Below are 16803 nucleotides of genomic sequence, written 5' to 3'. Positions count from 1 at the left end.
ATGATAATTCCCCAAAATCCGAACTTGATCGCTGCTTGGCGATGAGTCATGTGCCTCTTTTTGTTAGCGGCTAGCTAGCTAACAAGCTAAGCTAACTACGCCGAAAAGCATCAACGCGCGAAGATGAGGTTTTCGGGACATAAAGACTTAATGAATTATGTCGTAGTCCTTTAGAGTAGCACTGGACATCCTTTGAGAAAATTACAGTCAGTTCCACACGAAATCAGAAGAATTTAACGGTGGGTGTTTTTGTTCCGGTGTGGACGGGTCGGTGGATGTGGTCGAGGTCCTTCGGAAGCTGCGCGCTTGCTAATGACGTCATGCTTTAAGCACGTATTTTTCAAATATATTTCTTTGCCTCCGTGTTTGTTTTTACACCTGGATTTTCTCTTTTAATATATATTCTATGTAATATTTTAATTCGGTTGATAAAAAAAATGTAACAAAATAATTAAAATAACGCCACATAAGCGAGTCAGCTCCGACGTCACTTCCCCCTATGCCCGGAGAAGCCGCTGCTGCAAGAGCAGTGGGACGTTTACGTTTCTCCTACCGAACTTGCAACAATGCTGTGGTTCACTCGGGCTGCAAGATTGTATGAATATAATGTCTGCATATACTAGCAGTGCTTCTCAATTATTTCACGCCCGCCCCTACCAAGAAGAAAAAAGATTCGCGCCCCCCCCACCAATTTTTTTTCTGTCTTTGTAGATTGATATTAGATTGTCAATAAAATATCCCTTAACTAAGCTAAATTGCTAAGAAATATAATTTTGAGAATTATTATTGTGAGGATCTCGAAACTCAGTACTCTGTTGTGCAAATATTGATGATGACAAATATTTACTCATACGTTTTTTGTAAAATCTTTATTCACAAAAGCAAACCAAACACAGTTATTAATACCAAAATCCATGCGATACATCTAATTTGAAGTACTTAGCACCTGCCATGTCACTCAAGATTTCTTCACGCTTGGGAATCTGATAATGTTCTATTATATGAAAAAAATCAGTGCCTACCTTCTGCCAGGGAGTTGTGGGAAGGTCAGCTACTAATACGTACATAATATAGAAAACACAAAAAGAAGAGCCAGGGGGATTTTAAACAAAAATTCTTTGTAAATAACATAAAGCAACAGCTTTAGTATGTTTACGATACGTTTTTTTTAAAATAATTTTATGGTTACTATACGTTTTTTTTAATGGTTACTGTAATGTTCCGTCTTCTATCTTACGAAGTCACGCAGGTACAGTGATGCTGCAGGCTTGTGTCTCTTTATTTACTGACTTGCATTCTCGTCTATGTGCAGACACACTTGTTCGTCTGGTAACCAAAACACACATCGGGCAATACTGCCAACTAGTGGCCAATGATATAACTGCTATCATTACATCTCCCTTTCAAACGTTAAACAATGCCTTTGTTTTTTTTTCATTATTATTATTTTTTATTAATATTATAATAATTTTGTTTTGTTATCAATTATTTTCACTTCTTAACAATATCTATCCATTTTTTATGACAACAAGCAGCTCTACAACAATTTTAGCAACAATCACACAACATTAAACATTTTCAATCAGCCTGTCCGGTTGTCGTCTAACTCTTGTTGATCTTCGAAGAGGTTCAGTAATCCCAGAAATTGCTGGTGGTTGAGGTCTGTGCTCCTTCGATGTATCCACCTGCTTTGCAGCCTCAGCCGCATCAGAAGATTTCTTACAGTTCCCGGGAACCTTCAGAAGACTCCTCCAGTTCCCCCTCACTCTTTGTCCATGTTTTGTTTCCACAATGTAAGATCTCGGTCCGGCTTCGATAAGGACAGTCACTTTTCTGTCCCAACAATTAGGTCCCTCGATCCTTGCAGTGTCTTTCTTAGAAAGAGGTTCCAGATGTTTTGGAGCTCTGTCATATGCAATTTTCTGTTTGAGTTTGAGCATTCTCTTATTTTCAATCCAAATGTTGTGGTCATGTCCTTGTGGTATTTGTGGTGCGAAGCTTACGGCACATGAGTAGGTCAGCAGGCGAAGAAGCTCCCCACTCCAGATGTGCAGCTCTGTAACTCAATAGGGCAAGGTAAGGATCAGATGCATCATCCTTGGCCTTCCTTAGCAGTCTCTTGATGATTTGCACTCCCTTCTCAGCCTGCCCATTTGCCTGTCGGTATAAAGGGCTTGAAGTGTTGATGTGAGCCTCAGCCTCCTCCGCCGTAACGCAGTCCTTGATGTCAGTGTTAGGGTGCGGCGCTCGGGATAACGCATCAGCAAGCACTATGTATTTTCCAGGCGTGTATATTAGCTCAAAATCATAGCGCTGCAATGTCATCATCATGAGTTGAATTCTGGGCATCATGTCATTGAGATTTTTCTTTCTAATTGAAATCAGTGGCTTATGATCAGTCTCTGCTATGAACGTGGGCAGTCCATAAACATACGTGTGAAATTTGCCACATCTAAACACTAAACCCAGTGACTCCTTTTCGATCTGAGCAGAGCGTTTTTCAGTCTCTGACATTGACCTGGATGCATAGGTACAGGTTGCCATGTGTCTCTCGCCTTTTGCAGCAGTACGGCACCTAGCCCATCTTTCGACGCATCCGTGGAAATTTTAGTTGTTTTTGATGGATCAAAGGAGGCAAGGACTGGCTCAGTTGTCACAGTTCTCTTTAGATCTTGCCATTCTTTGTCATGTTTTGTTGTCCACTCAAAGACTACGTTGTGATGCAGCAGCAAATTTAGGGACTTTGACTTGAAGAGAGGTTTGGAATGAACTTGCCCAGGAAGTTTATCATCCCCATTGCTCGCAGAAGTCCTTTTTTTTCGGTTGGAGCTGGCATGTCCAGTATTGCTTGCACTTTGGTTCTGTCTGGCACCACTCCATCTGCTGTGAGCTTGTCTCCCAAGAATGTCAATTCTGTAACTCCAAACAGACATTTCTCTCGTTTTAGTTTAAGTCCATTCATTTTAACTCATTGTAGCAGTTCCTCGAATCTCTCATTGTGTTCTTGTTCCGTGTTTCCCCAAACAACCAAATCATCAATGTACACACGGGTTCCTTCCAGACCTTCTATGATTGACTCCGTAGCTCTGTGAAAGATCTCAGGCACAGACTTTATGCCAAATGGCAGTCTCAGAAAACAGAAACGCCCAAATGGTGTTTTGAAGGTGGTGTACCTGCTGCTTTCGGTGTCCAGCTTCAGCTGCCAAAATCTATGCGATGCATCTAATTTGCTAAAGTACTTAGCACCTGCCATGTCACTCAGGATTTCTTCACGCTTGGGAATCTGATAATGTTCTCTTTTAATGTTTTCATTCAGATCTTTGGGGTCGAGGCAAACACGTAACTCTGGGGAGTTCCTCTTTTTAACACACGTGACGGAATTTACCCAGTCGCAGGGTTCTTCCACTTTCTCTATGACTCCGATCCGTGTCATTCTGCTCAGTTCCATTTTTAATCTATCTTTGAGAGGGGCTGGAACTCTTCTGGGGGCATGTACTACAGGTTCAGCATCTTCCTTGAGCTGTATTTTATAAGTGTAAGGTAGCGTACCTTGTCCTTTGAAGACAGAAAAGTATTTGTTCACTATACACTTACTACCTTCACTCTGCAACACTTTGTTGTTCTTCTTGACATCCTTGCTGTTGATTTGGTAAATTCTTTTTACCAATCCAAGAGCTTCTGTCATGATCCGCGCTATGTTTGTATCATGTCTTGTTATTGTTTGCCCAGCTGACGTGGGGGCGTTCACTCCAGCACCTGTTTCCCGTCATGTCGTAGAGACGCGCCAACCTGCCACGCACCTGTTCCTCATTGAGTGTCATGATTACCACGATACTTAAACGTGCCACGCTGACGGCTCAGCGTCGGATTATTCCTTGTGCTCATGTTCATGTCCCAAGTGTATATTCTTGCAATTCTTGTTATGTGCTTCACGCGACCTCGTTTCTGTCCATTGACCTCGCTTCTAGCCTTTGCCCTCCTCGGTTCCGTTCGCTCGCCAATTGGCTGCACTTGCCCTTTCGCTGTAAGCTATTTTAGTTCGTTTTCTGTTTCTTGCCGTTTGCAAGCTCTTTGTGTTATTTGCGTTCGTTTCCTGGTGTGAGCTCTCCACCAGCACCTTCGGTTGTACTCTCGGCACTACGTTTCGCTCCATGTAAATTTGTATTTGACAATACTGGTCTCGGCCGGAATAATAAATTCCTTGCCTACTCATATTCCTTCTCTGAGTCTGCGTTTCTGGAGTCCACCCCTGTCTTCCCGGCGCCCCCGGGAAGACACTCCTTACAGAAAAATCCGACCGTGGACTCTGCGGACTCAGAGAAGATTTACTGAGCTCTGGCCAGCCAAGGACGGATGGTGGGACAGCAGTCGACGGAGCTCGCGGACCTCCTCAACGCTGTCGGCCAGCTGGCTCACCGCCTTGAGACGCTGGACGCCCACCTTGGTAGCCTCTTGCCGAGCAATGCCGCGGGGACTGACCCGGCAGTCGTTATGACCAGCCGCCCCCTGTCCGTTTTTCACGGACGGGAAACAAATTTGCCGCACCCGTCTCGCTACGTAGGCGAACCCGGTCTCTGCGGCGAGTTCACTCATCAGTGTCGCCTAATTTTCGACCAACAGCCGCTCACGTATGCCCACGACAGTTCCAAGGTGGCGTTCATGATGAGTCTCTTGACTGGCCAAGCTAGCGCTTGGGCCATGGCCGTGAGCAACGCCCGACCGGACCTCTGGTCGTCCTTTCCGGCATTCTTAACGGAGTTTGAGCGAGTTTTTCACCACCCGGTTCAGGGCAAGGAGGCGGGGGGTGAATTACTCGACTGCACCCAACAGTGACCAACCTCGGATAGCTCTTCCTATTCAGCTCACGATTTTATGCAATTTTTTACTCAGAAGATAGAATGTATTCGTGATGAGATTCAAGACACTGTTCTTAAAATTCCGTCGAATTCCGCGATAAATGGTGTTAATAGGGACATTAGGGCTGATAACTGTCCGATAACCTTATGTCAATTTAAAAAAATATCTCTTGAGAGCCTAACAAAATTGGTTAGTGCGGCAAAACCGACAACTTGTGTGCTCGATCCGCTTCCTGGCAAACTAATTAAAGAACTAGGACCGTCTGTTTTAAATATAATTAATCTATCACTTACCACGGGTGTAGTACCAGCAGCTTTTAGGACCGCCGTTATCCGACCGTTACTTAAGCAACCAAACCTTGACCCAGAGAGTCTCAACAACTATAGGCCGGTTTCAAATCTTCAGTTTATTGCAAAAATTCTTGAAAAAGTCGTAGCGCAACAACTTAATGAATATATGACTGCTAATAATCAATTTGAATCTTTCCAATCGGGTTTTAGAGCCGACCACTCTACTGAGACGGCCCTTGCTAAAGTTACAAATGATCTTCTCATAGCTATGGACGCTGATACCTCATCAATATTACTCTTACTCGATCTTAGTGCCGCTTTTGATACCGTTAATCATAACATATTATTAAAACGCCTTGAAACGTGTGTTGGCATTTCAGGTTCAGCGCTTTCTTGGTTTAATTCGTATCTGTCGGAGAGGACGCACCGTGTAATTCATGGCAATGCGACTTCGGATCTTTGTAAGATCACATGCGGAGTTCCGCAGGGATCAGTACTTGGACCTCTATTGTTTAGCATCTATATGCTACCGCTTGGTGATATTATACGGAAATATAACATTAGTTTTCATTGTTATGCTGATGATACGCAATTATCCATGCCGTTGGACATAACAAATCCACGTGATTGTGATAAATTAGAGGAATGTCTTGCCGAAATTAAACAATGGATGTCTTTCAATTTTTTGCGTCTTAACTCAGATAAAACCGAGATGCTCATCATTGGACCAGCACGTCATCTGTACTTTTTCAAAGACACCACTCTGAGTATCGATAAATGTAATATTACCCAAAAGGATTCAACAAAAAAATCTCGGTGTCATATTTGACGCAACTATGTCATTTCAAATGCACATTAAAAATATTACTCGAACTGCGTTTTTTCATCTGCGTAACATTGCTAAAATTCGCCCAATTCTATCAACGTGTGACGCGGAAATCTTAATCCATGCGTTTGTTACGTCTCGCCTCGACTATTGTAACGTTTTGCTCTCGGGTGACCCCATGTCTAGTATTAAAAGTCTGCAGTTAGTTCAAAATGCAGCAGCTAGACTCTTAACTAAGACGAGAAAGTTTGATCATATTACCCCGATATTAGCCAATTTGCATTGGCTTCCGGTCCACTTAAGATGTGATTTTAAAGTCCTGCTACTTACTTTTAAAATATTGCACGGCTTAGCACCTTCCTATCTCGTTGACCTCGTGGTACCATATGTTCCGTCCCGAAACCTTCGCTCACAAAATGCTTGTCTTTTAGTGATCCCGCGAGCCAAAAAGAAGTCCGCAGGTTCTAGAGCGTTCTCTATTCCGGCACCAATGCTTTGGAATGCACTTCCCTCAGATATTAGAGGCGCCACCTCAGTAGAAATGTTCAAAACACTATTAAAGACGAATTTATACTCTTGTGCATTTAGCTGAAATATTTGTTGGCCTGTTTACTGCCGTTTTTTTTTTTCTCTTTTGTTTTCTTTTCTGCCCCCTTTTCCCCCGGCTGGGGGATTAGGTGACGGTGACCCACTAGGAAGTTTAAGGCATTGACCAACTGGGCATGCACCTGTTCCAGTGATGTCGTCTTCCTGCAGCGCGACATTTGATCAATTTATTTATATACTTTCGTGTGGCGGTCCACGTTTGGGAGGGGGGCCGGGCAGTTATCTGATTGCTTACAGGTTCGCGTCCTCACCAACCAGGCACTGCTCCCGAGAAGGTGGGCGTCGGCTCCTGCGCACCGGTAACACATCAGCAGCAATCAAGGGCTGCATAAGAACCAGCCGCGCCAGGAGCCAGACGCCGGATTATCTCGTCAACTTCCGTGGTACTGGCTCATGTCCCGTTACGCTGCTTGCTCGCCAGATCCGGTGTCCCCTCGTGCCTGTCTGACCTGTGTGCTTTCGTGCTTCCCTTCCAGCCGTCCCGAGCCTGTCCGGATCGGAGCTGCCCGCGCCCGCTCCCGAGCTCCTGACCGCCGATCGCCCCGCCAACGCTCCCCGCCTCACGCCGCGCTCCGGCTTGTTCCACACCGCGCCTCCGCCAGCCCGCCAGCGTCTGCGAGCACCTGCCGCTCGACCGCCTGCCCGATCCTCCGCGCTTCCACAGCCACGCTATCGGCTCGACCCTCCGCGCCTCCCTCTCCCTCAATAAACCCTACTTCCACCAGATCCGTCGCTCCTGGGTCCTCCTTACCTCACACTCGGTTCAGAGAACCGCGACAGAATAATCCGGCCAATTCAATGGACCCAGCGACCCCGGATTCCCTCGGAAGGCGCTCGCCCTCCAGGGCAGCCAGCTCGAGCGCCATGAGAGGATGCTACAGGAGTTCCCGGGCTCCTTCCAGGCCATCCATCGCCAGCTCACGCACCTCTCCAATCAGGTGGGCTCTCTCGCTTCCCTCTCCGACCTTCCGTCCGGCGCATCCCCGGTCCCTCCTGCTCCCGCTACGTCGTACGCGGGTGGTCGGGAGCCCCACGTTCCCACACCCGAGCCCTACTCCGGGGACTTAGGCTCGTGTAGCCAGTTCCTGTTGAGCACGTCTCTAGTCTTTGACCTGCAACCCTTCAGCTACTCCTCCGACCGGGCCAAAATTGCTTACATGACCAACCTGCTCCGCGGCCGCGCCGCGAAATGGGCGACTGCGTTGTGGGAGGCTTCGTCACCAGCGATGTCCTCGTACCTAGAGTTCTGCCAGGAACTACGGCGCATGTTCGACCACCCAGTCCAAGGCCGCGAAGCGTCCCGAAGACTGCTCGCCCTCCGGCAAGGCTCCCGCTCGGCGGCGGACTTCTCCGTCGAGTTCCGCATCCTGGCCCACGAGAGTCGCTGGAACGAGCCGGCTCTCCGCGAGGTCTTTCTGAACGGCCTGACGGACGCCCTGAAGGACGAGCTGGCCGTTCGGGACGAAACCTCCACCCTCGAGGAGCTGATCGTTCTAGCCATCAAGGTGGACCACCGCCTGCGGGATCGGCAGGCCGACCGTGCCCGCCGCCCGCACAGGGCCGTTGCTCGCTCCGCGGCTCCCCGCGCCGACGGCAGCCCGCCAGCCTCGACCCAGCCGTCGCCCGGGCCAGACGAACCCATGCAAGTGGGTAGGACCACCCTGGACCCCCTGGAGCGCCAGCGACGCCTGTCTCACCGGCTCTGTCTGTACTGCGGGCTCCCCGGACACTACCTGGCCATCTGTCCGGGCATGCCAAAAGATCAGGCTCGACGTAGATGGAGAGCCCAACGCCGAGCCTCCTGGTGTCCGCCACTGGCTCTTCTTCCCGGATGTCGATCCCCGCTCGTCTGCTGGGGCCTCATGCTCCCCTCCCGGTCACCGCCCTGATCGATTCGGGGGCCGACGGTAGCTTCCTAGACCTAACCCTAGCACGCCAGCTCGGGGTCTCCATGGAACCCATCGCTTCTCCCCGGCGGGTGGTGGCGCTGGACGGGCACCTCATCGCCCAGGTCTCTCAGCAGACCACCCCCCTGACCCTCATTGTGTCGGGCAACCACCGGGAGTCCATCCGCCTGTTCCTTATCCATTCCCCCCAGATCCCCCTGGTCCTGGGATTCCCGTGGCTACAGACCCACAACCCCGCCATTGACTGGAGGAAGTGCGCCCTCACCGGATGGAGTGAATTTTGTCACTCCCACTGCCTGCGTTCTGCGGATCCGGCCCCTTCCTCTCCTCCCCCTGCTCCTCCTCCGCCCGACATCTCCACCGTACCCCCTGAATACCACGACCTCGCCCAGGTCTTCAGCAAGGACCTTGCCCGCACCCTCCCGCCCCATCGGCCCTACGACTGCGCCATCAACCTTCTCCCTGGGGCCCCCCTACCCAACTGCCGCCTCTATAACATCTCCAGGCCCGAGAAGGAGGCGATGGAGAGCTACATCCGGGAGTCCCTGGCAGCCGGGCTCATTCGTCCCTCTTCGTCTCCCTTGGGAGCAGGATTTTTTTTTGTTAAAAAAAAGGACTCCTCGCTCCGTCCCTGCATCGACTTCAAGCCCCTCAACCAAATCACGATAAAAAATAAGTCCTCACTCCCCCTCATCGACCCCTCCTTCGAACCCCTGTGCGAGGCCCAAGTTTTTTCTAAATTGGACCTCCGAAACGCGTACCATCTGGTCCGCATCCGGGAGGGGGACGAGTGGAAGACGGCGTTCAACACCTCCCTGGGGCATTTCGAATACCTTGTAATGCCCTTCGGCCTCACCAACGCCCCCGCCGTCTTCCAAACCCTGATGACGGACATCTTCCGCGACATGCTCAACCGGTTCGTATTCATCTATCTTGATGATATCCTCATTTTTTCCCGCTCTCTCCCAGATCACCGCAGACACGTCCGGATGGTCCTCCAGCGCCTCCTGGAGAACCGCCTCTACGTCAAACCCGAGAAGTGCGAGTTCCACGTACCATCCGTGCCCTTCCTGGGCTACATCATCGCCAGGGGGCAACTTCGGCCGGACCCGGCCAAGATCCAGGCAGTGGTGGAGTGGCCTACCCCAGCCTCTCGGAAGGAGCTCCAGCGCTTCTTGGGGTTTGCCAACTTCTACCGCCGCTTCATCCGAGACTATAGTAAGGTAAGGTAGCTCACCGCGCTCACCTCCACTGCCACCCCTTTTCAGTGGACCCCGGCGGCATCCCAAGCCTCCGCCAGCCCGCCAGCGACTCCGAGCACCTACCGCTCCCGCGCCTCCGCCAGCCCGCCAGCGTCTGCGAGCACCTGCCGCTCGACCGCCTGCCCGATCCTCCGCGCTTCCACAGCCACGCTATCGGCTCGACCCTCCGCGCCTCCCTCTCCCTCAATAAACCCTACTTCCACCAGATCCGTCGCTCCTGGGTCCTCCTTACCTCACACTCGGTTCAGAGAACCGCGACACTTTAGCATCTAATTTAATTATTTGTTGGCCTGTTTACTGCCGGTTCTTCTCTTTTCTGCCCCCTCCTTCCCCTGCTTGGGAATTAGGTGATGGGGACATGCTTTGAAGATTACGGCACTGACGAACCGGGAAGGGACCTGCTCTGCCGAAGTCGTCTTCATGCAGCGCCTTTTCTGATTTCCTTATATTTCAGCACTTCATTGAACTACTTGTTGGCCTGTTTGCTATTTCTGTTATTTCTTTTCTGTTCCCAATTCCCCGAATTAGGTGATGGCGATTCACTTGGAAGTGGCTGTACTGAATTTACACCAACTGACCGGTACAAGATCGAAGGCTCATCTTCGGATATGCTGCCATGGAGATTACGGCCCTGGATAAGGACCCACTCCACTGAAGTCATCTTCCTGCAGCACTTCATTCAATTGACTCTTATATTATCTCATCTATTATTGCATAGCATCATTGTATGTGTCAAATGTTGCCCAGTTGGCATCCATTGCAGCCTGGTCATCCTGGAAGGGGGATTCCCCCATCTGTGGTCCCTTCTCAAGGTTTCTCACTTTTCCCCTAATGAGGTTTTGTGAGTTTTTCCTTGCCCTCCTGGGGGTTAAGATCAGTGGATGTCGATTGTGGTTATGTAAAGCCCTTTGAGACTGTCTGTGATTAAGAGCTATGCAAATAAAATTTACTTGACTTGTTGCATATGCATTCCCATCCCACTAGTCTTCGGGATTTCCCTCCAAAAGTCCCCCAGAGGGAGAGCAGATGCGTCTCCCCGTTGATACGACCAGTCTACTCGTGACCACCTTAAATTACTCTCATACCCTGGAAGGTCACCGACCTGGCGAGAGAATTGCCCCCACCATAAACAATTCTCAGGCCTATTTTCTATCTCTTTTATTCAGAAAGTGAAATATTAAATGTATGTGAGGGGATATTTGAAGACTTTGAGTTTTGTTCAATGGACCATACATATACGACCCAGCCAAACACACCGAGAAAACCGGCCCTGACTACAGTCGCCATCATGTTGCCAAGTCCTGACATTCCAAAACCTTTGAGAGAAACTGAGACTGCTTGCGTTTCTCTTTCTTGTTCTTTTTATAGTTCAACTTCTAGTTCAGTTTTTCACCTTTTCACACAGCGTAATGAAGGCCAGTTGAGCAAGTGGAACAAGTGATTTTATTGATGATTGTGGATGGCAACGATTTCATAAGCAGTTTCTTCTCACACCTTTTCCATTAAGTACGATTAAAAAGACAACTGAAAAGCATAACGTTAACAAATGTTATTCCAGGCAAAGGCAATTAATTTTATTTACATGTTTGATGTAAACACAAAAAAAATCATCACTCAGACACGTTGGTTCTTCTGGCACTGATCCCATTGGCTTAATGTCAATAAAAGAGCTTTGCAAAACTAAATTTATCATATTTCATTCAAAATCACATCTACATCTTACCACAAAGAGTCAGTTCCTTCAGTTTTTTGTTTTCTTTTTTTAAGCTTCAAGGATCGCTGCTATTCTCACCAGCACAATCGTGTCTCTTAGCACTCCGTTTAGTGGAGAATTTTTTAGCACAAAGGCTGCAACTGATGGCTTGTCTCCACTGTGCGTACTTGCGTGGATTCCTAAATTTGACTTTACAGAGAAGCTTTTGCCACAAACTGAGCAGGAAAAGGGTTTTTCTCCACTGTGTATTCTATGTTTAGTTAAATCTTGCTTTTGAAAGAAACTCTTGCCACAAACTGAGCAGGAAAAAGGTTTTTCACCACTGTGTGTTCTTGTGTGTTCTGTTAAATATGTCTTTCTTGAGAAGCATTTTCCACAAACTGAGCAGGAAAAAGGTTTTTCTCCAGTGTGTGTTCTTGTGTGCCTTACTAAATAAGACTTTGGAGAGAAGCATTTACTGCAAACTGAGCAAGAAAAAAGTTTTTCTCCACTGTGTGTTCTTGTGTGGTTTGTTAAATGCGACTTTTGAGAGAACCTCTTGCCACAAACTGAGCAGGAAAAGGGTTTTTCTCCAGTGTGTGTTTTTGTGTGCCCTTTTAAAGACAACTTTGAAGTTAATGAGTCTGTGTGACACGCCCTTTCACCTTTGGCTTGCCCATCATCATCATCATCATCATTTTCATCATCATCATAAGTATCATCATCGTGATGAGCATCTGATAATGTGTCCTCATTATGTACTTGTGATGGTCCCCATTGGTCTTCATCACCTTCTGTTGTCACGTGATGACTTGAACTGCTGCTTGTAGGCTCCGCCCCTCTGTTGTCCTCACTCTCATCCTTGTTTTCATCTTCAGTCTTTATATGGACACCGTTCACTGGTGACTTGTTGATCTCCTCCTCCTCCTCCTCCTTTTTGATGTGAGTCAAGTCTGGCTCCTCTTTCACAGAACAGAGATCGTATTCACTGACGTCTGCAGGACACAAAAAGACAAACACACATTTGGTTTGGCCAAGTCAAAGCTCATGCGGTGACTTTGTCTTATATTGTTTCTACTGTGCTACCTTGACTTGTGCCTGCTGCACATGGAGCAATGCGTGCGACCCCGATTTGGACCGGACCATCGGGGCATTTCACAAAATTACGTCCTACGATGTAAACCTCCTTTTAGCAGCACAACAGTGATAAACGAGCATTTAAAAAGGAAGCACATTGCGGCTGATGCCCGATTTCATTCTGGACAAAGTCACAGACGTTTCTGGAAGCGAGCTGAAGTTAGCACACACAGGCTATTGTGTGCGTCTGATGGAACACCTGTTGTGGGACCCTAACTTATTAATGCAGACCACTGGGGGCCATCGCAACATAATGTCATTGATAAAATAGGAATCGTTCAAGTAAAATATGTTTACAAGTATTTCATTTTGCATTTATAGATAGTTTCATCGTGGGTACTTTTTGCTTCCATTATAATCTGGATCCGTAAAAGAATTAAAGGGGCCCTGGAATCAGAGTGGCTATTTATTGCATGATTTACGTTTGTTTTTTGTTTTTTTTACCCAAAATGACATTTATCCTGCTCGTACATTCCGACATTCCCCTTTTTATTTTTTTTAAATACAATTTCTGTTTCTAAATCAAATTTAAAACAATAATGACTGTTTATATTAAAGTTATCCAATACATATTCAAATTAGACTAAGATACACCATAATATTTTAAGAGTTCACTAAATTATTTTGGAACCGCAATGATGTATAACAGCCATAGGGTGTCAGTAATGAGTAACAAAGGAACACAAGACCTCCCACTGATACATCATCATTGTCATTTGGATAAATTATCAAGAACTATGAGTTGTGGGAGAGATGCAAACCACCTGAGCCACAGGAACTTTATTACCAGGAACTAAATGTTCCGGGACTTGTTGGTAGAAAAGGGGGTTGTGACGTTCTCCCTTTTTAAGCCCAAAGTAAGCCAAAGATGCAGATGCATTCCTTCCAGCATGCGCTTGTTCACTGATGAGATCCTTGCAACCCTGGATGGATGCATTCAATGTATTTTAAAAGATTGGATGGGGTGAAACTACGCACACGTGCACAAAACAGTGCAGATCCACCGGAGGTTCATTGACTCTCACCCGACGAAGCCAGTACAAAGTTCATAAATAAATAAAGACCAATACGTACTTGATTTTTTTTAAAAACTTAATATTTTGTGTTTTATCCACTAAAATTGATCAACCGCCATTGATGTTTTCGCCGCAGTGTGCACATTTTTTAGAGTCGGGCAGAATTCCTTCTAGGCCTGGGCGATAAACCGAAAATTTACCGTTACCGAAATTTATTAGAATGACCGACATCATTTTGCCCATGTCGGTAAATTCGGTGTCTAAAAAAAAAAAGAAAGAAAACGAAGTCTTTTCTGTCTGCGGCTAAGCTCATGCCCCTTTAAGACGGCTCTAGCGCGTGTCGTCACGTGACTCCTCCCTTCTGAACAAGAATGTAAACAAGACGCGTTCGTAGCTGGCGATTCAAATCCTGAAGCGGCTGACACGGCTGCGGACGAATTAACGTTAGTTGAAATTGTTCCTGTCGCGCTTGTCCCGAAAATAAAGTGGACATCTGTCGTTTGGAAATGTTTTGGGTTCCAGAAAGACGATGTTTAAGCAAAAAAACATGAACTACAAAGTGCATCGCAAGCACCTGAAACAGCGCGTCCAACCTTTTCTTTTTCACCACCCAAAACACAACCATGCTGTTGACTTGGAGCTTGTGCTAAAAGTTCAAAGTGAGAAGCAAGGTTCGACAAGTGACAACAGCCCATAACGGAGGCGACACCATACGAGAGAACGTCTCAGAGGTGGACGCGATAGCCGAGCACATAGCTAAAGATAGAGCTCCTCTTGTTACAATGGAGCGGACAGGATTTAAACGCCTCATGAACATAGACGACAAAAGGTACGAAAATATTTACACACACATACAGCACTTCCCGATATGGACAACATCGGGACGGGAGCGGAGACATGTCGAGCATTTTGCATCCACATCCGACTTGTGGTCGAGTCGCAACATGGATCCCTGTTTGAGCCTGACCGTGCATGACATAGACGACAAGTGGCGACCGCGCACCAGATTACTCGAGACGGCACATTTTCCTGATGAAGCACACTTGTTTATTTGGCACTGGCATTCCATTGACATTTTTTCCCATTTTATTTAGCATTTTGTTTACAGGCGACTAGCGCCTTTGCACATGGCATTATTTAGATTGTTTACACGATACCTTTACACAAATCTAGGCCTTTGCAAATGGAATTACAGCATCTCGGCACAATATATTTACATAAAAAGATTTTGTGAGAGGTACCCTTTTTCTCCTGTTCTTTGTGACATTGTTCAAGTCATGCAAAGCAAGCTATTTTGAATGTTTATTCAAATGATTTTTGTACTTTTATTTTTCATTGAAAGTAATGCGTACCAGTTGGTCAATAAAAAAAAGCAGTTAATATGCATTTCCTGCATTTATTTTGATCTTGGTCCTCAGGGGGAATTTATCGCGCATTTATCGAGGTAAAACTGCCTAATTTATCGCAATATTGATTTTAGGTCATATCGCCCAGCCCTAATTCCTTCCGTAAGGAATTGCTTGAAAAATATATAAAAACCAGAAAATGTAAAATGTTAAACGAGTTCAAATTTTATCCTGGGAAAAACATGGAGTTCACCCCCCACTATTGGTTATTCTTTGGCATTTATTTTCTGCACTGATTTCATTTGGCATAAACAAATGTTCAGCAAACCGACAAGTAAAAGGCAACATTTAAAACTAAAATGGCAATAACCTTGAACGCATTTCCCCAAACAACTTAATGTTGTGATGCATATTTCTAACGATAGAAAGTCGTTCTATACAAAGCAAATGAGAGTAAAACGTGTACAAACCTGCTTTGAGTAGCACAACACGAAGCTGCTTGCAACCTTCGCCCAGCAGTTGAAGATGTTGCTCGTTCTCTTCTTTTATTCCACAAAGTTCCTCTTCGTACTTGGGTGTCGTTTTTGCACACATTTTCAAATGATAATTCCAAAAACTCCACACTTGATCTCTGCTTGGCGATGAGTCATGTGCCTCTTTTTGTTAGCGGCTAGCTAGCTAACAAGCTAAGCTAACTACTCCGAAAAGCATCAACGCGCGAAGATGAGGTTATCGGGACACAAAGACTTAATGAATTATGTCGTAGTCCTTTAGAATATCAACGCACATCCTTTGAGAAAATTACAGTCAGTTCCACACTAAACCAGAAGAATTTAGCGGTGGGATTTTTTGTTCCGGCGTGGACGGGTCGGTGGATGTGGTCGAGGTCCTTCGGAAGCTGCGCGCTTGCTATGACGTCATGCTTTATTAAGCGCGTATTTTTCAAATATATTTCTTTGCTTCTGTGTTTGTTTTTTACACCTGGCTCTTCTATTTTAATATATATATTATTTTATATAATATTTTATTTCGGTTGATTAAAAAAATTAACAAAATAACTAAATTCACGCCACATTAGTGAGTCATCTCTCGCGTCACTTCCGCCTATGCCCCGAGAAGCCTCTGCTGCTCCAGCAGTGGGACGTTTACGATTCTCCTACCGAACGAAGCAACAACGCTGTGGTTCACTCGGGCTGCAAGATTGTATGAATATAATGTCTGCATATACTAGCAGTGCTTCTCAATTATTTCACGCCGGCCCCTACCAAGAAGAAAAAGATTCGCCCCCCCCCAACCACCAATTTTTTTCTGTCTTTGTATATTGATGTTCGATTGTCAATAAAATATCCCTTAACCTACTAAATTGATAAGAAATATAATTTTGAGAATTATTATTGTGAGGATCTCGAAACTCAGTACTCTCTTGTGCAAATATTGATGAGATGATAAATATTTACTCATAAGTTTTTTGTAAAATCTTTATTCACAAAAGCAAACCAAACACAGTTATTAATACCAAAATCCATGCGATGCATCTAATTTGAAGTACTTAGCACCTGCCATGTCACTCAGGATTTCTTCACGCTTGGGAATCTGATAATATTCTCTTTTAATGTTTTCATTCAGTTCTTTGGGGTCGAGGCAAACACGTAACTCTTGGGAGTTCCTCTTTTTAACACACGTGATGGAATTTACCCAGTCGCTGGGTTCTTCCACTTTCTCTCTGACTCTTATTGGTGTCATTCTGCTCAGTTCCATTTTTAATCTCTCTTTGAGAGGGTCTGGAACTCTTCTCGGGGCATGTACTACAGGTTCAGCATCTTCCTTGAGCTGTATTTTGTAAGTGTACGGTAGCGTCCCTTG

General features: G+C 46.2%; 2 protein-coding genes across 2 annotated transcripts in view; both read right to left on the bottom strand.

Moving 5' to 3' along the window:
* LOC148341716 (uncharacterized) overlaps positions 1–16803 on the bottom strand; it is a 146665-nt gene that overhangs the window by 39768 nt on the left and 90094 nt on the right. The window lies entirely within an intron of this gene.
* LOC148341723 (uncharacterized) lies at positions 11199–15786 on the bottom strand. Its single transcript, XM_088287348.1, has 2 exons — positions 15411–15786; positions 11199–12436 (listed from the first exon to the last, which is right to left on the bottom strand). Exons 1-2 carry the CDS (start codon positions 15532–15534, stop codon positions 11511–11513), a joined length of 1050 nt encoding a protein of 349 aa, XP_088143474.1. The 5' UTR covers positions 15535–15786; the 3' UTR covers positions 11199–11510.

Source organism: Idiotropiscis lumnitzeri, chromosome 2 (genome assembly GCF_059441095.1).
Source record: "Idiotropiscis lumnitzeri isolate Australia: NSW breed Sydney's pygmy pipehorse chromosome 2, RoL_Ilum_1.0, whole genome shotgun sequence".
Classification (NCBI taxonomy): Eukaryota; Metazoa; Chordata; class Actinopteri; order Syngnathiformes; family Syngnathidae; genus Idiotropiscis; species Idiotropiscis lumnitzeri.
The sequence above is the reverse complement of the archived record's forward strand: the minus strand, read 5'-3'. Positions and strand labels throughout refer to the sequence as shown.